Source organism: Manis pentadactyla, chromosome 3 (genome assembly GCF_030020395.1).
Source record: "Manis pentadactyla isolate mManPen7 chromosome 3, mManPen7.hap1, whole genome shotgun sequence".
Lineage (NCBI taxonomy): Eukaryota > Metazoa > Chordata > Mammalia > Pholidota > Manidae > Manis > Manis pentadactyla.
The window spans coordinates 219,206,970-219,227,126 of NC_080021.1; the positions used below are offsets into that span (position 1 = coordinate 219,206,970).

The following is a 20,157-nucleotide window of genomic DNA, read 5'->3' on the forward strand; positions in this document are numbered from 1 at the left end:
GGGTAGCTCCAAGGGGCCGGGTGGGCTCATGGAGGGGCAGTTGGCATGTTTTACAGAAGGAAGGGAGATGCATCAGGCAGAGAGTCCCCCAAACTCACTCCTCCGTTCACAAGGTCCCCCTCCTGTCATCCTGCCTAGGTCAGGCCTGATTGGCGGGAGGGGTGCCATGCTGGGGGGTGACTGGCTGGAGGTGCACATGCAAAGGCTCAGCAGTGAGGTCGTGGCAGCTGTGACCCGTGGGTCAGGGTCGGGTCAGGGGGACGGCCTCTAGGAGCATTCTTCTGGCTTGGCCAGAGCCTCACGACTGTATGTAGGACTTTGTCTGGCACCTCTTTGTCCCCCTTCCATTCTGGTAGGTGCTTTAGCAGCAGCCTGGGGCGAGGAGCTCTGCCCCATCACAGGTGGGCCTCTCAGGTTTTGAGACGCCAGGCCCCCAGAGGGGGGTGGCCAGGATGGGACTGTGGTCCTGGCTGGGTGTCTCCAACATGGGTGCTGCCTGGGTGGTGGTCTCTGGCACACACATGGGCAGGGGGAGCCTGCTCTCCCCCCCACAGCCCTGCTAGTCATCCCACCCGGGGCCACAGCCCTTGGCCTGGGCTCCGGAATTCCACATTATCTCAGACCATTTCCAGAGTCCAGGGCAGGACGCAGAGCTGCCCCTGTCTGCCACCGGCCACATCTGGAGCATGTTACTCCAGGGCGCTGGGGGCAGATGGCGCAGCTGTGGCGGGCTCCCAGGAGGGGCAGCATTCCCTCCCATGTCAGCCCAGCTGCCCTCGGCCTGGAGCGCTCCCGGGCAACATGAGGCTGGCCTTGGGCTGTGGGAGGGCCGGGAGACACATGCCCCTACTAGCCAGGGGCCTTGGGCCTCCCCATGAGGAGCTGGCTTTGGCTGGGAACCTGTCTCCAGCTGGCCTGCTCTTCCCGTTTCCAGAAGCCGCACCTAGAGGTTCGGAGTCAGGGTCTGAAGGGACGGTCCCCACACTGCGTGGGGAATGCAGGTCCAGAGAGGTGGGTCCTGTGCCTGTGACCTTGCAGAGCCAGGACTGACCTCTTCCCCTAAGGCCAGCTCCTGCATGGCTGTGGAGGCTGCCCGTCGAGGGGGCCCGGGGCAGTGGTCTCTGGCCTTGGTGGGCAGGTGGCACAGCGCAGTCAAGGAACCACCCTCCTGGAGGTAGGCTGCGAACCCAGGCAGGCCCTCCGCCCCTGGGCAAGCTGGTAGGGCTGCACTGGGCAGGCCATGCTGGCTTCTCTTGTTGGGGGCTGTGAGGTGTGCCCTGCCTTTATTGTTTGCCTTGGTTGCTGCCTCCCTGGCCTTGACTTGACCACCTGTGCAGTGGGCCGGTGTGAGCCACATGCCCGCCAAGGGACACAGAGAGGTCCTTTGCGCCCACAGGTGGAGAGCTGTGAGGGGCGACACTCAAGCTGTTTTGCGGTACCTGGTTTGCACTTCGGGCTCCTCCCTTCACCAGGCCGCCACCGGGACCTACCTGGCCAGCCTGACAGCTGGTTCCGGGACGGGGCTCAGCCAGCAGATTTTGCTGACCCTGCAGGAGCTGCTAATTAAGCTAATGGCTCCCAGAGCTCCCTGACATCAGTTGATGCTATCGGCCTTGCTGGAGATTCTTGCCTGTAAGACACGCCCTGCCTGCTCGGTGTGATTTGTCATTAAACAAACACTGCTTGGTTCGTTATGAAGCCAGTTCTCCCCTGGGTGGAGGTGCCAGTGTGTGCGCACGGCTGTGCCCAGGCCTGGGCCTCCCAGAAAGGGCACCTTGCTTCGGGGTGCCCGGCTGCAGCATGCTTGGACCTGGGCCCCCCTCAACCCCTGGGCACTCTTCCTGCCCCGCCAGTGGAGGGACTTGTGCAGGGGGTTTCCCCAGCTTGAGCCAGGGGCCCAGGCCACAGCCTGGGTGGCGGCACCTGTGTACACCGCCTCCGTTTCGCCCTGGAGTTTGGTGCTCAGCGCCCCCACTGGCACCTGCAGGAGCACGTGGGTTGGGTTGAAGGCAGCAAGGTGGAATTTCTTCCTGGGCCCTATCTCTGGAGGGGCCTCCCCCAGAGCAGGAAGACACGCTGGGTGTGGGTTCTGCCCGCTTTGGGCTCTAGCTCCCCCCATCGCCCCGATGCGCTCAGCCAAGGGCTGGCGGGGGCTTGACAGGATGTGACCAAGCCCCCAGGAGGTGTGGCCCCGTCTGGGAGGAATGGCGGCTGCTCCGCTCCGGCTGTCCCAGGGCTCTGGTCAGGGGCCTGGGACCCCTTTCCCAGGGCCAGACAGCCCCTGCCGAGGGGCCTCCCTGCACTTTGCTGCAGTGGAGTTGGGCCTTGAGTTGTGAAGGCCAGGCAGCAAAAGGTTCTAGAGAGCCAGCTCTCTTGGCTTTGAATGAGAAGTCAGGTGTGCTGTCCTACGGGCAGGGTACACGTGTGTGTGTGTGTGTGTGTGTGCGTGCGCATGCACGGACGATGGCTGCCACACCTCGATGGCCTCCTTGCCCCTCGGGTGCTGTCCGGGGCTGGAATCCTAGGCGTGGGTTTGACGTCCAGCCTGGAGCAGTGGGGTGACCTCCGGAAAGCCCCTTTTCCTCTAGGGCCACGTGGGCACCTGCCCCAAAGCTGCGCCATGACTCCTGCAGCTTCCTGGCTCAGAGGCTGAGTTGGGTCACCTCCCTCCCGGTTCAAGGCCCAGTTCAACCTGAAATTTTACAACGTTGTTTTTGCATAGTCGTACACATGTTTGTGTACACACATGTGAACTCCCACCGGACCCCCGACTCAGGTGCGCTAAACACGACCAGTAGGGTGTCGCCTGTGTCTTGTTTTGAATGTTTGCTGAGTTTGAAGACCTGTTGGGGTGCTGGGCACGTGGGGAGGGTCTGTCCCCATCAGGGCATGTCTTTGAGGGCCCCAGAGGGGTTTGTGGAGTGACGTCCACATATACTGGGCCCTGGGGAGACCGGGTCTTCATGTTCTCAGACCTGAGCTTGAGCACTGGCTGTGGTGCCAGCTGGTGGCACGACCGTGGGCCATGCTCCGGAGGACCTTGCCAGGCAGGGCTGGCTCTCCCCCTGCAGGCTCCCCTCTGGCTGGCTGGCCCTGCTGCTCAGAGCACCCGGCCTCTGCTCCCTGGCCGGCTTCTCTTGTTCCTAGCTGTCCGTGAGGCCTTTCCTGTCCACTGGGTCCAGACTGGGCCTCCCCGTTTGTGACCCCTACTTGTGTACTGTCTCCCCCAGTGGGTTCCCTGCCATGTCCCCAGATCTAGAACCATATCAGGTGTCGGGTGCATGGTCCCCTCGTTTGAAGTTCTCTGTCTGGTGGGGGGCCTGGCCCTGCAAAGCTTTCTGGATTTCAGAGCCGTCTCATGGCGTATGGCCTCAGTAATCCTTCTTTGTTGTCCCCAACTGGACATTGTACTGGACACTAGGATGGGGGCACCCGGGCAGAACTGTGGTCCCTTAGAGTCCTCTGTGGCAGTCTGCAGGGTGGGTGGGACCAGCAGTGGCAGGACCCAGGGGCCTGGAGCACAGCCTGGCTCGGGCCACGGAGGGGCGGGTCAGGGAGTGGACGCTCCTGGGCCACACCTGCTAGGAGAGGGCGCTGCTAAGCATGGGGCCTCCTCACTGGGTGGCTGGTGGAGGGCTGCTCCCATCAAGGTGGGCAGTACCTGGTGGCTGGGGTGCCCTCTGCTAACTCGTGGGGTACCGGGTGGAGGCTTCAGTGGGAAGTGGGAAGTGAGTTTGCTCAGCCTGATCGCTGCTGTGTGGACAGTCTGGTGACCCAGCAAAGGGGCTGCTCAGGCTCAGTCAGGCCCAGGCCGTGGCGAGGGGGCTCCAGCTCAGTGGGCGCTTTCTCTTTCCAGAGCTTGGTCTCCCCCGAGCTTTACCCCTGGCAGGGCTGCAGAGAACTCCCGTCCCATCCCTGTTCCACGGCCACGGTGTGGAGGCTCGGAGCAGAGCCTGGTGGCCCGATATTCTGCCTGGTACCCCCAGGCTCACTGGGCCTGCAGCCTGGCCCAGGGGTGCGAGAGACAGGCTGTTGGGGTGGCCTGCGTTTGTACATTTGAAATGACCTAATCCTCGTCTCCACGAGTCCCCGAGGACAAGGGCTGGCACCCAAGCCTGGGGATGGCCAGGGCAGCGGGGAGCCCTGTGGCTGGGCAGGCAGGTGGGCGGTGCACGAGCTGGCAGAGGCCCTTTCCTGGGTGCTGCATGTCAAAACCAGTCGCTGACGCAGCCAGCAGTGTCGAAATAAGTGCCCGTGGGTTTCCCAACATCCTGCCAGGCTGTCACAGGATTGGGTGTCAGGAGCCTGGGTGCCAGGGCCAGCCTGGGCCGCCCTCTCAGAGTGCCTGGCTCCCCATTTCCTCCCTAGGGAGGTGAAGGGAAGCTGCCCTTCCCTCACTCTGCGGCCCAGGGCGCTGGCCGAGGTCGTGACATCCGGGCAGGGTGCTGTTACTGCGGGCCCATGTAATCCTTGTGACCTGCCCATCCCTGCCCATCGGGGGAAGTCACTCGGCTTTAGAGTAGAGGGTGGGATTTGACCCTTGCAGTCCCAGGCAGGAGGGAGGGGGGAGGGTGGCTGCAGCTCCTGTGCCCTTCGAGGGAGTGCCCTGCACTGGAGGTGTGGGCGCCTTACTGGGCTGGCTCCCGTCTTGAGGAGACATGGGAAATGGGAAGCCTCGGGCAGCACTGTGGCATCATTCTCCCTTTGGCCAGCGTGGGGCCTGGTGCCTCGGACTGTGACCGTGGGGCTCGCGGATGTACTGGTCGTCCATTGTGCTCCACGCATGGGGCTTCACGGGGACAGTGGAGCCCCCGGGATGTCCTCCTTGGGGAAGGCATTCTTACACTCAGAGTTGAGAGGAGGAAACTGGCCCAGAGAGGGCAAGTTACCTGCAGGAGGCACACAGCCAGCAGGCAGGGAGCCAGTGTCCAGGTTGCTGGATGGCAAAGGCTCCTTTCTCTGGGATTCTGCTGGGTCAGACTGGGAGGAGATCGTTCAGTGGGAAAGGACACCTTGGGGCACATCCTGGCTCTGCTCTTCAGAGCTGTGTGACCTCAGGCAAGTAGCCCAGGATCTCTGATCCTCAGGGGGACTCTGCTGGCCTGGGCATTGGGCTGGTTGAGCATGTTTCTAGTCTGGCTCTCCGGATGAAGGACAGGAGGAGTGGGCTCAGGACCGCCTTTCCTAGAGCGGTGCGGCTGCAGACCCCAGCCAGATCCCCCTCCGGGGTGCAGGTCGGGGTGCTGAGGTTCCTGGAACCTGTGGTCAGGCGTTGCCCGGCTGTGGCGTCTGCCCGTCCGTCACCCGTCAGCAGGGGAGGGGCCCTGGAGACGAGTCTCTTATAGATGGATGAGGAAGCAGGCGCCCAGAGAGGGTGAGGGGCTGGGCCCGGGCTACACAGGAGGTACCGCCGAGCCCTGGGCCTGTGGAGAGGGGCTGCCAGAAGCCCATGCTCTGGTAAGGTGGGGGTTTCAGAGGTTGTTGCGGGAGGACTGTGTGGTTCCTGCTGGCAGCACGGAGCACCTTCACTCGGGCTGGGGATGGCAGTAAAGGGACGATGGGGACCCCTGGAGCGGCCCTTAGTTATTGGGCACCGGCTGTGTGCCAGGATCACAGCTGATGCCTGCCTGCTTCAGCAGCTGTCAGTTTACTGTGCCTCACGCGCGTGCTCGGCTTACCCAACTTACGTCCTAAAACAACCCCCTTTAGGGTTTATTAGCCCATTTTCCAGATGAGAACACTGCAGTCTAGAGAAGTGATGTTGTTTATATGGTTCCCGGTGAGGAGGATGTGGGGCTGGACTTGGACCTCCGTCTCAATGCCTCCGGGTGCCAGGTGTCCACAGCGTCTGTCTGCTGCCCTCGCTCCCTTGGGCTGTGGTGGGGTACAGCTGCTCTCACGGAGTGAATGTACGCAGGCCCTTCCTGTCTCCCAGCCATGCACAGAGTCCAGGGGCTGGTCTGGAGGGACATAGGCGTCTACTGTGTTGTAGCTGGAGGGAGGCAAGGGGTGCTTCCTACAGGAAGCCCTCCTTGATGTCTAGACCTGGACAGCATGCCCCTCCTGCTGCCCCATCACTGACTGACTGACGGGGCCCTGTGGGCTCCTGGGAAAGGCTGTCTTTGGCTGTGGACTGGGTGTCCCTGGGCAGGGCCTGTTCTTAGCACAGAAGGCAGTTGTGAGGAGAGTTGGTGTCCCACTAGTGAGGCCTCTCTGTGATATGCAGAGGGAGCTGGAACTGAGGGCACCGTCCCCTTTCTGAGGACAAGGACACTTGAGGCCATCAGGGTTGGGTCACACGCCCACAGCCCCACCCAGCTGTGAGTCCCGCAGCCTGTGGGCCACCTGCCCCTCACCACCTGTGGGGACAGATGAGGAATGGCCAGCTTTGTGGCCACTCGACTTCCACTGCCTCGTAGCCAGCGACATCTCTTTGCAAAGTGGAAATAGAGGCTCAGAGAGGTTGTCCATCCTGCTTGGGGCTGCACAGCTTGTCAGTGCCTTGGGGTCTCTCTGAAATGTGGCGCTTGCTCAGCTGGTTCTTTAGGATGGTGGTGCATCCTGCAGTCTGTACTGGCCCCTTCCTAGCCCTCTCACCCACACCCCATCCATCCATTTAGTAAGTCTTTTAAGTGGTACCTGCTGTGTGCCAGACCCTAGGCTATACCCCAGGGATGCCCCATGATCTAGCTGTGGCCCCTACCCTGAGGAGCCCCAGGTCTTGGCAGCCTTGGACAGCTGGGCTGGGGGCACCCTGCAGCATGGTAAGTGCCCTTTTGGGGGTATGTAGTTGAAGAGGCCCTTACCCTGGCTGGGAGAATCAGGAGGGCTTCCTGGAGGAGGTGTTTTTGAAACTGGGCTGGAGGGAGCCTGGAGCCAAGTAGGGGCAGTTTCGGGCCCAGGGAACAGCATGTCCCAACCTAGAAACGAGGGAGCGTTCCTGTGGGCTCCCAGGGCTGGGGGTGGAAGGTGGGCAGTCCAAGAGGGCACGAGGGCGGGACGGAGGTGTGTGCTGTGGCTGTGCTTGGCCTGGGCCCTCGGGAGGCCCTCGTGCCTCCGGAGTTGCAGTCCTGGCATGGAAGGTGGGAGAGCTTCTTGGAGGAGGCCGAGGGGTCCCCTGGTGGGCCTCAGCCCTTCCTGGAGCTCCTAGGCAGCCGGTGCAGGCCTCCAGACAGGCCCTGGCCCAGAGTAAAGCCCGGTTCGTCCTGGGGTCAGCCTGGGGCCCTTCTGTGTGGGCTGGTGTTGGGTGGGTGCTGCCGGGTCCGCCGTCTCATCTTTCAGCTGAGGACACAGGCTGGGCCGGGGGCTCCCTGTCCTCTGAGGCTCCTTCCAGCTCGTGCGGGGAGGGTTGGGGGGGGCTCTGAGGGTGGCAGAGTTTCGGGGAAAATCAAATCTGTGTTTGGCTTGGAGAGCATGTTTGGTGGGAGTTTGTGCACATGGCTCATCAGGGAAATGCTGGGGGAAAAAAAAGGAAAAAAGGAAAAACCCCAAACCACCGCTCTGTAACTCTGTTACTGAAGCCAAACAAAGGAGTGAGAACCAGCCACCGCGCCCCCCACCGAGGTCAGCACCGCTGGCGTCTTGCTGTGCGTCCGGCCTTTGTCCTCCAACAGGAAAGCTAGATGATGGCATACCTCGGTTTTTATTATAACTTTTTAAAACAAGAATGGCGTACGATTTTTGGTTTTTGTCACAGTTGGGGTCTCCTGCAGGACGGAGGGACTCCCGTCTTTCCGGGGAGGAAGGAGGCAGCGTCTGGGCGGGACGGGCCCAGCCTCCCCTCGGTGGTGGACGGGGCAGCAGAGTGCCCTTGGGCATGCCCTTGGAGACTCAGACCCAGGGCTCTGGGGGCATTGCCCGGGGCTTAGGGGATGCTCAGAGCTTCCGGGCCCCCAGCAGGGCACGTGTGCGGCGTGTGGATGCCACAGCCCGTCCGGCGACTACCCTGAGTCGCCTCTTGCTCCTGTCGCCAGTGCCCCCGACATCAGCCCCTTCGGCCCCGCCCCCCCATCCCAGCTCCTGGGCCTAGGCAGCCAGGGTTCACTGTCTGGCCTGCCACGAGAGCTGCGTTAGCCTGGGGCAAGCTGACCTCTGTGTGTCTGAGCCTCACTTTCCCCTCTGCATATGGAGTTTGGAAGGGGCCAAGTGAGGTACGTGTGCCGAAGTGCCGGGTGTGGGGCCCCTCCGTGGGGCTGGGGCTAGTCAGAAATCACCCACCTGGCATTTGCACGTCAGTGCTGGCCTCAGCAGGTGTCTTTCCCCATCAGTAGGCTTGGGGGAGGGGCCTGTCTGGCTCCCTGTGCCTGGGACCAGCTAAGGGTCTGGACACTGCAGAGTGTGGCCCCAGCAGAGTCTGAGGGGTGCAGGGGCCGCAGCACAGGGGCAAGGGTACAAGCTGGGGGTGGGGGTGGTTTCCGGCCTGTGGAGGTCTGGAGTGGGTGGGCACAGGATGCTAGCGCTTCCCCACAGCTGGCTGGACAGGCGGCTGGGCTGCCCTCTGGGCTGAGTGTGGTCCTTACATGCTGGCCCCAGGCCCTCCCTCTGTCCCAGATACTCTCCCTGGCATCCTGGCCTGGGGTGGGCCTAGTCAGTTGCTGTCCCTGGGAGCAGGGACTCTGGCAGAAGGGGCCCAGGCTTGCTGCTCTGAGTTGGGGGCTGGGGGAGCCCTGTCTCCACCCCCAGGGCCCCTAGCAGCATTAGCAGTCACTGTTCCCAACCAGCAGTGGTCACCGAGTCACCAGTGGGCAGGGCTGGCCAGCCTCCGAGTCACCCTGTGCCCCCCCAGTGCGGGGGTGATGGCCTGTCCTCCTGACCACCTGACCAGGGAGTGGGCAGCACTGGGGGTGGCCTGGCCCCTGCTCCTCCGTGGCTGTCAGGCCGAGGCCCAGAGAGGTGCAGGCGCTCTGCCGAGGGCAGGCCGCCATCGTTTGGAGCTCACCTGCGCTTGGAGGCATTGCATGCCTGCGGTAAACTGCACACATCGTTCAGGTTCACAGGTTCAGCTCCCTGGACCTCTCAGAGGTGTGCCCAGAGCAAGAGGGAGCTGTCCCAGCACCCAGGTCCCCCGCGGTCCCTGTCAGCCCAGGTCACCTCTGTCCTGACCTCTGTCACCCTGTCGCTTGTCTCTTCTTCGACCTCCTGGCTTGTTATACCTGGTAGGAGCCCCGCCCCGCCTCGGTCAGTGTCAGCACGAAGGCCCAGGCTCTGAGCACCCTGGGTGGAGCAGCGATACATGCACCATCTCCACTGTATGGAGGATCTGGGGGGCGTGAAGAGCTCCCTGTTCTTGGAGAGATTTAGAATTTCTAATCTGGGGCCCGAATTGTCTTTCTCTTTTGTGTGTGTGTAGGCTGCAGGTCCTTGCTGCCCAGACCAGCTTGTGTCGTGCCCCCTGGGGCCTGGGGGGTGATGGGAGGTGGCAGCTGAGCGAGGTCCCTGAGATCCTGCTGCCATGCTGTCCTCCTGGGTGGCCGGAGGATGGCGCTGCTGAGGTGGTGAGCCGGCTTCATGCTGACTGTGTTTGGGGATTAGGATCATGCTTAGCAGGAAGCTGGCAGCTGCCACACGTTCTGGGCAAGGCCAGGGCGGGACCAGCGAGGCCTGGGGGTGTCAGGCCACCTGCAGTGTTCCTGTGTGATGGTTCTGCCCAGGACCCTGCCCAGGACCCTGGCCCCATGCCTGCCCCATGGGGGATGCCGGCCTGGAGGAGAATGAGGGTGTTGTCTAGGCTGCCTGCTTGGAGCCGGGCTCCTGAGTCCCCAGGGAACAGGCCAGGTCCCTGCCCCAGGGAGCTGTCCTCTGAGGGTGCGTTTGCCCCGCCAGACCTTGGCAGGACCTGGGGCAGGTGCCAGGTGATGGCTGTTCACCTCCCCAGCCAGCTCAGGGCCGTGGTCTGCCAGCTTCTATGGCCTGCTCTGTCACAGCCAGAGGGGTGGGAGCCTCCGACCCACAGGTGCCCTGCCCAGCAGCCCCACTGCACACTTGGGGTGTGTGGAGGGCGGTTGGTTTCCTGCACACTGAGGGCTCTGGATCCCAGAGGTGCCTGCACCTGCCTGCATGTCCCTCTGCCTCCAGGAGTCCAATGGCAGGCCTGCTGCAGCCGGCAATCATGGCCCCGTCCCCTGCTGCCTGCGTGAGTCCTTCAAGCTGAGCGCAGGCTGGGAGCTGGGCCTCACTTGGCTGTGACTTTGTTTTGTTTCCTCGAGTCAGACTGTCGTGCTCCATCCTGTGCCGGAAGAGAGGCTTGCTTCTGTCCTCGGTGGGGCCGTGAGCCACTTGCCTTCCCTCTGGTGGGGGTGGGGCCCGCACTGCCGTCTGTCTGTCAGTCAGTCAACAAACAGTGACCGCCGGGTCACTCTCCTGCTGAAACAGCTCTAGGGATTGGGGGCCTGCTTTCAGATACTTCCTCTGTGGCAGGACCTCACGCTGTTCCCTGTCCTGCCTGCTTATCCTTGCTGTGCTCTTCCTGGCCCCTTGGCCTTAATTTCTCCTTCAGTCCCTATCTCCATTCGCCTGCACTGGGGGAGGCCCCTGCTTTCTGGGGTCTCTGTCCACTTCCTGTGGGCTTCCCAAAGGTGGGATCCAGGCCTGCCTCTTGTTGGTGCTGGCCATCTGGTGACCTGTGCGTGGGGGATGAAGGGGGCGCAACCCTGAGGTGGGTGCCCCGCACTGTGGGTTCCGGGGGGTGCTGGGACAGGGCCTCCTTTGCTGTCTGGCTGTCTGTGGGGCCTGCTTCTGGGGCCTGTGTTCAGGAGAGGCCTTGATGGGGGCATTGGAGAAGGGCTGCCAGCCTGGGGTAGTGAGCCAGGCAGTGTACATGTTGCCCCGTGGCCCTTCGTGTCAGAGGCCAGCTCTGGCCCTCTGTGCTGAGGTACGACTGCTTGCCCCCTCGGAGATATAGCCCCTTGACTGCCCCTGGCTGCTGACAGGGCCTCCCCCTCCTCTATATCCCTGCCTTCACAGTCCCACTCATTCCTGGGAGGTGACAGGAACCCCTTGATTGATGGCTGAGACCTTAGCCCTGCCTGAGCAGAAGCCTCATGTGGCCTGTGGCCTGTAGGGGACCAGGGCCTGCCCACCTGCCCAGTCCCCCAGGGTGAGGCTCAGTGGGGAAGGGTGGTAGTCCTGGGCCTGGGTTTGGAGGGTCCAGCGCCCTCCCTGGTTGGTTAGCCTGCTGGCCTCTAGGCCGGGTGAGTCAAGGAGGCAAGCCTGGTCTCAGCCCCCAGGCCTCTGTCCTCTAGGCCCTTGGGGCCTTTGGGCCTTCAGGATTGGCGCTCCAGCCCTGCAGGGGCTGTGTTCCCTGTGCCACTTGCCTAGGTCTGACCTTCCTGCCCCTTCTGGGAGCCCCTCCATGGCACAGTGTCTGTCTGGCTCCACACTGTTGGGGTCACCAGTTCCCAGGCCTGCCCTGTCGTCCACTGCCATCAGGTCTGGACAGGTGTGTGTGTTCAGGGCGGCCTCCCTCGTGGGGGCCAGGTGGTGTGTCAGCCTTGTGACTCACACTGATCCTGGGAAGGGGGTGGGGAGGGCCTGGCTGCAGGCTGACACGCCGAGACAAGCCACTGGCCTGGCACGGGCGAGCAGGTGGAGTAGGGTGGGAAGGGGCCTGCCGGTGGCCTCCCAGGGAAGCTGGGCCGTGGGCCAGATCTCTGAGACCTGGCCTCCCATACAGGCCCCTCCTGCTGGGGTGTAGGCCTGTGGACGGGTCAGGAGTCGGGAAGGGTGGGCGCCCCTCCAGATCGGTGCTCCACAAGGTGTAGATGCTCCAGCACCCACCTTTCAAGTGGACAGAAAGCCTGCTGTCAGTGGGGAGGGCAGGCAAGTGGACAGGATGCAGCCCTTGAGCGAGTGGGTCGGCCACTCAACATCTAGGAGCAGATGTGGCAGTGTGGCAAGCCTGAGGCGGTGGCCCTCCACCCTTGTGTCAGGGTGCCACCGGGCCAGGCCCCAGCCCTCCTGCACCTGTGCCCCCAGCCGGCTGGGCTGTCCTGTCCCGGGCTGATGGGAGGGAGTTGGCCACCCAGATTCCCTGCACCATCTACAGACCCCTCACACCTGGTTCTGGGGGTCTGGGGGCCGGAGGAAGGGCCTCTGGGGTCAGGGGCTTAGCGCTGCAGGAGACCTGAGGTTGGTGACAGCCCCTTCTCTGTCCCACTGCCTCCTTCGGGGCAGAGATGGCAGCGCCTCAGGACATGGTGGGGGGACCAGGAGGCTTGTATGCCCCCACTGTGGGGAGTGGTACAGACTGGTGTGGGCAGAGTCAGAGCTGGGGGCCAAGCCTGGCAAAGCCTCTTGCCAGCCCTGTAACCTGGGAACAGCCATCCAGGGAAGAGCCTCTGACCTTCGGAAGGCCATCTGGGTACCACTGTGAGGAAGGATGGATGTGTGGGCTGGGCTGTCGAGGCAGGTCCAGGGGAGCTGGGGGTGGCTGGAGCAGACCTGAGGCTGCAGAGGCTTTGGGTGGGTGGTGTGGCTGGCTGTGGTGACAGGCGGGCCAGGCCTGTGATGACCCTGCCTGCCCTGAGAGCCTGCAGGTCTGGGGCAGTGGGCTCAGACCTAAGCTAGCATCTGCAAGGCTGGGACTGAGTACCCTGAGGGAGTCTTTTGGGGCTAGGGTCCTGTCCGGAACTTCCTGCTTTGTCTGGCATGGTCAGACAAAGAGCGAGGGCTTCCTGGAGGAGGTGTGCCTGCAGAAAGACACAAGAGGGAATGACCATGTCTGCTCTGGGCTCCAGGGCTGGGGCTGAGAGGGGTCAGTGGCCACACCAGCTGGAGAGGGCCAGCAGGCCAGCAGACCCTGATCCCTCTGTGGGCCCCCTGAGAGAGGGAGGTAGGGCTGGCCTTGGTGGGAGTGATTGATAGAGAAACCCCTGGATGGATTTGGGGCTTCTCCACGCTACCAGCAGCCTGTGGGTGGGGTGGGCTTGTCTCTGCCTGTTTTCAACGGCGCCAGTCGGGGCTTGGAGGGACAGCTTCACTGCGACTTAGGCCTTGGCCTCCTGGACTTGTTAGCCTATCCAACGACCAAAAGTGGGGTAGGGTAGTGCCTCAGTCCTGGGCCCAGTGCACATTAGGTGTGTGGTCTGTGCCTCTGGGTGCAGGGTGCCCTCCCAGGCAGGGGCTACCTAGCTGGAGACAAAAACATCCTCCCCAGGCCCCCCTGCCCAGGAGTGCAGGAGAGGCTGGCTGGGCTGGATGGTGGCCCTTGCTCTCTGTGCTGACCAGGATGTGGCCGAGAGGGAGGGGCCGCTGGCTGAGCTAAGGGGCAGCACAGGGGGCTAAGTGCAGCTGCTGGGGCCGGCGCCACCTGCCCACCCCCTTGCCCTGGCTTGCTGCTCTCTGGCCGTGTCGGGAGGAAGGACGCTGAGGCTCGGGTGGTGTGTGCGTGTGTTTGCTTTTGACTGGGCCCTGGGCTCCGGCCTCCAGAGCCGTCCCTGGGACGGTGAGGCCAGGGGAGGGCAGCAGGGGCCGTGGTGGGGCTCGGGTCTTCTTGGGGGGGACCAGGTGCCGGGGCAGGTCCAGGACAGCTGGCAGGAGAGCAGAGCCAGGCTGCACGCCTGAGGGGTGGTGGGAGGTCTCCCCCAGGGCCCATCTCCTGTCTAAGACGTTGCTGGCTGATGAGGTGGCCAGAGGCCAGGGGCTGGATAAGCAGGGTCCTGTGCTGGAAGGAGCAGTAGGTCTGGGGGACTGGGGTGCTGGGGGGAATTGAGGTCACACCAACCCCTCCAGTTACAAATTGAGGTATGCTAGGGCCAGGAGAGGGGCGGTCCCATGGTTCAGGGAAGGGGGCATGCTCTGGCCTGTGGTGGTTTTCCAGTTTCCGTGGTGTAAATACTCCCTCAGTGGGCAACCCCATGCCACTGGTGACATCACTACATGCCAAATGCTGAAGGGGTGTGTGTGAGCCTGTCTGAGCCGGTCTAGCTCCCTCCCTGGGAGCACCCCCTTTCCCCCCTGCTTTTCTGCCCACCCAGAGAGGGCACACACTGCTGCTCATGATTCTGCCCAGCACCTGGCACATCCTTGGTACTTGCTAAATGTCTGAGAGCCTTTGAATGTTTGGTGAGAGCCTGCGGGGGACCAGGAGGCACCTGGCTGTGCCCAGGGTGGGCCCTGTGCTGCTCAGGCTCTTGGACTGCGTGACCCACACGGTTGCGGCTCGTGTAGCGCACGTGGAGATCGGGGTGGTGGGGGTGGTGAATCCGAGCATCTGTGAGAGGCCCCCGCCCCGGTGTCAGCACACAGGTGGGCTATGGTGGGGGGCATGCACAGCCCCTGAGGCCACCCAGCCAGTGGGACTCTCTCTGAATCCCACTGAGGCAGGAGGTAAGTCTGTGTTGGCTCTGGAGGTGGCCCTGTAGTCTGGACCCCACCTGCCACCCGTGGGGCTGAGCTGGGGGTGGCACAGAGCACCATTTCCTTCCTGGTTGCTAAAGACAGCAGGAGTTGGCTTTCAAGCGATGGGACTTGTTGGGCACAAATGAACTGATTCAGTGGGGTGGGGACCAAGAGGAACTCCCCAGAACCTCCCTGTTGCGCCCTGGGAGCACGGGCCTTGCTGACTGGCCAGGCCCTCAGGCAGCTGAGCAGAATCGGGGGGTCATGGGAGACCACCAGCCATAGCTGAGTCAGCATGGCTTTCCTCTTGGGAATAAAGCCTTCTGTGAGCTGGCCAAGGGCCCAGGAGGCTGGGCTGGGATCCTTGCTCCAGGCACGACCTCCCTTGCCCCCATCGGTGAGCTTACCCAGGTGTGGTCCTGTCCCCAACCAGACAAGCTGAGCAGAGATCAGGGAGGCGTGAGGAGGAGGAGATGAGGGATCCTGCCCAACGCGGAGGATGGGCAGCTGTAGTCTTGGGACTTTCTGGTCAAATCTGCTAAAATCAGGCTGCAGCAGCAGCAGGTGTCATTGTCATGAAAATAATGTGTATATGGCACAAAACCTGAGCCAAATAAACACGCAGGAAATGATGTATCTCCTACCCCAGGGCCAGGATCCTGGGCCCCACCACTGTGCGGTGACCCTTGGGCATTCCCCTCATCATCCTTGAACCTGAGACTGGGCAGACGCGTGCTCTGTGTGGCTGGGGTGCAGAGGGAAGTGGGTGCCCGGAGACAGGATGTGCATGGCCTCAGGGACATCCTGCCCCAGGACAGCCTGCTGTTGCGGGGAGGCCAGGAACCTTGACTTTAGAGGGCTTGCCGTGAGTGTGGCCCTTTATCGGCAGGTGGGGAAGGGAGAAGTTGGGGGCCCGCAAGGGAGGGGCCTGCCCGGGTCCCTCAGCAAGTTGAGGTTCAGTGTGAGCGGATGGCGGGACAGGGCAGGGTGCCCTAGAGTGGCGGGGGGATGGGGCTGCTGGGCCGCCAGCATGGTCAGCCTGGGTGGGGGGGGCTCTGGCCCTTCTCTATGAGTCCCGTGGGAGGGATGAGGCCCGTCCAGGCCCTGCCTGGGCCCCACAGCCAGGCTGGGGCTGTAGGTCAGTGCCGCGGGTCTGAGGCCGCCCAGCCTCCAGGGTGCCACGGAGCCCAGCCTGCGGAAGGCTTCTCAGACAGGGTGGGCCCATGGGGGGGGGTGGCTAATGGCAGACTCCTGTGTCCCCTAGCCCTGGGCCACATCTTGGTGGCCTGTACCCAGTGCCGGCAATAGGCAGCAGGCATTGTCTGATCAACATGGGCCGCCCCAGAGCTCCCTGGCAGCCCCATCCCTGGAGTCCAGCGTGGATAGGTGGCTGGGCCTCAGGCCTCCTGGCAGGCGGGACTGAGGGCACCCTGCGTGCCTGCCAGGGATGGTGGGGCTGAGGGCTGGGTGCTGTGCCTCTGCACCCTGCCCCCACTCCCACCCCCGTCCCTGGGCAGGGCCACTGGCTGGGAGGCCACAGAAGCATTCTGTGCCCTGAGGAGTGACCCGACCTGTGGCTGGAGTGCCGCCAGGAACCCTGAAGGCTCTTCCCTCCCCAGTTCCTGAAGACCCTCCACCTCAGAGGCAGACCCCCACCCCAGCCCCGCTGCCCTCGCCCCCAGAGGCGGGGCCCATCCCAACCTGCTCAGGCTCTGCGTCCCTGGCTGTGGGGTCCTCACGGCCCCCCGACGCCACACCGCTCCCGCCCGGCCTCTGCTCCGCCGTCTCTGTCCCTGCTGTCTGCCTGGACTCGGCCTCGTGGCCTGGCCTCTGCTCCCTCCTCCTGCAGGACGCTTGCTGCTGGCGGTCGCAGGCTCAGGGCAGAGTGCCTCCTGCGGGAGCGGGCAGGACAGCGCCGCAGGCCAGGCCAGGGCCAGCACTGTGCTCCTGGGCGAGGGAGCACTGTGTCGGGGTGCTTGCCCAGTGGCCCATCTTCACAGCAGTGGGTACCTGGGGAAATGGGCTCAGTCAGGTCACCTGGCAGGTGGTGCAGCCGATTTGAACCCAGGTCTGCTAGCCATCTGGGCCCTGCCCTTTCCCTGTGCCCCAGGCCCCACATGCACCATCTGCAGTCTGGCACTGTGGATATCTCAGATTGAGGAAACGAGGCTGGGGTCCCTGTCCTCTTCCAGGAAGCCCTTGGCTTCGGCCTGTGGGCACAGGTGTCTGGGTGAGGGGGTGGGCCGGGCGGGCCTGCGAAAGGGGAACTCGGCTGCTGGGCAGCGTGAGTACCACTTGCTTCTGACAGGCTTGCAGCCGCTTCATAGACACCAGCCCTCCTTCCCCTCCCAGGACCCCGGCTCGCCGCACTGCCGTGCCGTGCCGCTGTAGGCTGTGGGCCCTGAGCCGGTGGGCAGGGGGCTGACAGGGCCAGCTCCAGGGTGGGACCCCTCCCCTGCGCTCACTGTGAGGCTGCAACTCCTGGCCTCTCTTGCAGGGGGCGGCCTGGCCTGCTGGGCGTGGGACCTCAGGTGGCCGGCAGGTGAGGCCCTGGCTGGGGGCCGTGGGGCAGCAGGGCCTGGGGGTGTGCAGTGTCTTGCCCATGGAGTGTGGAGCTCATGGCCAGTCTGTCGGAGGCCCCTGGTGGGAGAGCCTGGGCCAGGTGCTGGGCGCTAGGCCCCTCCGAGGGGCCTGCCTGTGTGGCGTCCAGCCTTGGCTGCCGAGTGCACACTGGTGGCCGGTCATGCTGAGGGCACCCGACTCGTGCTGCTGTCCTCCCAGGCTGCCGCTGTCAGCACCTCACCTCACAGGTGAGCAGGTGGAGGTGACTTGTCTCAGGTCACGTGGGCATGGCTGGGACAGGGTCCTGGTCTGTGGGACCCCACAGCCTGAGGCCAGGACCACAGGGTTCTGCTCTGCCCTGGGTATCAGCCAGCGGGTTGGGGTGGGGTGGGGAGAGTGGCCGGTTCTGCGGAGGGCCCCTTGGGGTCTGGCTCACTTCCCTTTGACGGTGAGGACGCTGAGACCGGTCCTGCTGGAGGGCCTGGTTCTCCTGGGCCTGGTGTTGGGAATGTGCGCTCAGAGCCGCAGATGCCCTGCGAGGGAGCTGTGCAAGGTGCGGGCTGCAGCCGGAGGGACAGGTGTTCCCAGACCTGCCCTGCCCCTTGGCTTGTTCTGGCTCCTGGTGGCTGCGTGCATGGGGATGTGGGTAGGTCTGGGGGGTTGCTGGCAGCCTCTCTGTGCTCTGAGGTGAGAGGCTGGAGTCCCAGCAGGTCTCAGTCCAACCCCGTGGTTGTGATGGGAGGCAGGCACTGGCCCCCTGGGGGCCTTCGTGGCCCGGTTCACGCTCTGTTGCCCTAAAGTTGGTTCCAAGGATGTTGTTTCTTTAGTGCTCAGGGCCCGTTAAGGTGCTCACTTACCTGTGCAGATGTCCCTAGGGGAACTCTCTGTGCCCAGGGGTTTCAGAGGAAAATGAGGCTTGGAGATGGAAGTGACTTTTCCAGGGCCACTTAGTGGCTCCAAGGAGAGACTCAGACTGGCCGGGCCGGGTGGCAGCTTGGACCACCAGGTCCAAATTCTTCCAGGCATTTTAACATCCTTTCGCTGTTTGTGAATGTTTAGCCCTTAGTGTCTCGGGCTCTTTGCCTACATCTCTGTGTCAGGAGCCGTGTGGCTCCTGTGTGCTGTGAGGACTGTGGTAGGCACCAGGTGAGGCCGTGCCAGGCAGTCTTTGGGGACCATTCGGTTCTGGGGCTGGAACCTGGCATCAGGGCGCACTGCAGTGAGGCACCATGCTGCCTTGCCTGGGGGCTGCCTGCCCTTAACATGCCCTTGGCAAGCTCTTCCCACGCTCGGCTCTGCCGGGAACAACACACAGGCGTGCTGGCCCTGCACACTTGTCCTGGGGCTGGGCCTGGCGTGCTGGGGACCTGGAGCCTGCCCTGGCTATCTCTGGGCACAGCGTCCCCCTTGCTTGCTTGGCTGCCCTGGGTGAGGAACCGTGAAGGCTGCGCCAGGTCTGAGTCCGGGAGCCTGAGGTTTCCTGAAGGCCCAGCTTCCTATAGCAAACAGCCCTCCAGCCGTGGTTGGGTTCAGGGGCTCTGCTTCCTGTTCTGGGGGTGTCCGTCGAAGTCTGGAGGCTCACACCTCTCTGGCAGCTCTTCCTTGAGGATGAGAACTGGGCACATGTCCTCGGTCCCCTGACTGTGCTTGGCCCCCAACAACCCTCGCTAACTCCTGGCTTTGGTTTCCTTATCTGTCACGTGGGTGCAGAGAGAGAATGTTCTGGGTCAGCTAGTCTCCTGATGTGACAGAGGTTTGAAATCATAAAATGTTACTTTCATACAGGAACTATCCCGGATGTTGTGCCCCGTTCTGCACTTACACAGAGGGTGGGCCGCCCGTTAGCGCTTTGCTCAGTGGTTCTTGGTCGGATGCAGGGTGTGTGCGAGGTGGTGTTGGGGCTGTTCCAGCCCGTGAGTGTCGTCGTGGACACCTGGTGGCCAGGACAGACTTCCTGGGTGTCCCGTAAGGCATGCTGACCTGTCTGTCTCACGGATGGCTTAGGAACGCTGCTCTGGCCGCCACAGGTGAGTGCAGGGTCCTTGGCTTTCTCTCCGCAGGCCGTGCGCCCGGGTGCTGTCTGCTTGTCTGAGTTTCAATGATTTCCTGTTGTCTCCTGCCACCACTTCCCCCTCTTCCCGACTGTGTGTTCTTCGGGAGATCGTCAGAAGCAGCTTGTTAGCGTTGTGTGTGAACAGGGGTCAGTAGGCTCTGAGCAAGAACGTCTGTGAGTCGATGCATGAAGTTCTTTGCTTCTGGAGTTGGCAGCAGCTGCTTTCACCGCATCAGGCTTTCTTACTACCCCCTGGGGTCTTCCTGGGCCCGCATCTGTGGTCGTCTGGCATCCGGATAGGCGAGGCCTCTGACAGTGAGGTTGTGCTTTGCTGTCCCTTTTCTGATGATGCAGGCGACAGCTGGGTGTCTGCAGGACCAGATGCTAAGGGTCCTCCAGGCGTCTGGCAGGCTGTGCATTCTCTCGAGGGACTGCAGCCCTCTCCCTGCTCAGCGGGGGCTGCTGCACCAGGGACTATCTGGGTTTGAAGCCCCAGAAGGCATGTTTGTGGGACCCTGCTCCCCCCCGGGTGAGACGCTGAAAAGGTGCTGCTCTATCCGGAGGGCGTGGGGGCTGGAGCTGCTGCCTGAGGCTCCCTGTCCCCAAGGCTGGGCCTCACCAGGCTTCAGGCCCCCAGGCCAGGGGAGCTGGTCATTCAGGCCCTCGGTGTTTCCCTGCCCCTAGGAGTGCACGTTGGTCAGCTGAGAGGTCCTGTGGTGGACAGCCCCCAGCCCTGCCCCCTCTCCACGGCCCCCTGGAATTCAGAAATGCACCCTGCACGCAGGCGGCGGAAGCTGTCTGCAGACACACCTAAGGACAGGAGCAGAGGGTGGGGACAGTCTCCCCGCATCCTCTCCATCATGTTGACCTGGCTTTGGCCACACCGGGGGGGTTGCCTGTGGGACGGAGAAGTTGGGCATTGGTGAGTCCGAGGGGCAGGAAAGGGCATGGGGCAGGGGGTGCAAGGCAGGGGTGCTGGGAGCCAGGGGCCTGCTCTGGCCTCTGGATGAAGCAGGGGCTCTGGAATTTGGGGGGTGTAATGGGGAGCCGTGGCAGGTTCTCAAGGGACTCAGTGGACCATGGCCGTCTGTCGAGAGACCAGTGGAGGGGATGGCTGGGGGTGGGGCATGCTGGGCCACTCGGGCTGTTGTGCACCAAGGGGCTGGTGGGGCATTCTCGGGGGCAGAGCTGTGCAGGCGGACGTC

The 20,157-nt window shown here is 63.3% G+C and overlaps 1 protein-coding gene across 2 annotated transcripts in view; it reads left to right on the forward strand.

Moving 5' to 3' along the window:
- The window catches only part of RXRA (retinoid X receptor alpha), a 95,828-nt gene that overhangs the window by 37,407 nt on the left and 38,264 nt on the right, over nt 1-20,157 (forward strand). The window contains exon 1 of one of the 2 annotated variants that reach the window (XM_057499202.1): nt 18,777-18,926. The exons of the other annotated variant lie outside the window; for it this stretch is intronic. Coding sequence (XP_057355185.1) covers nt 18,872-18,926 — 55 coding nt within the window. The 5' untranslated portion in view covers nt 18,777-18,871. Of the gene's footprint in view, nt 1-18,776; nt 18,927-20,157 lie in introns of those variants that run through there. 2 annotated transcript variants of the gene reach the window in all.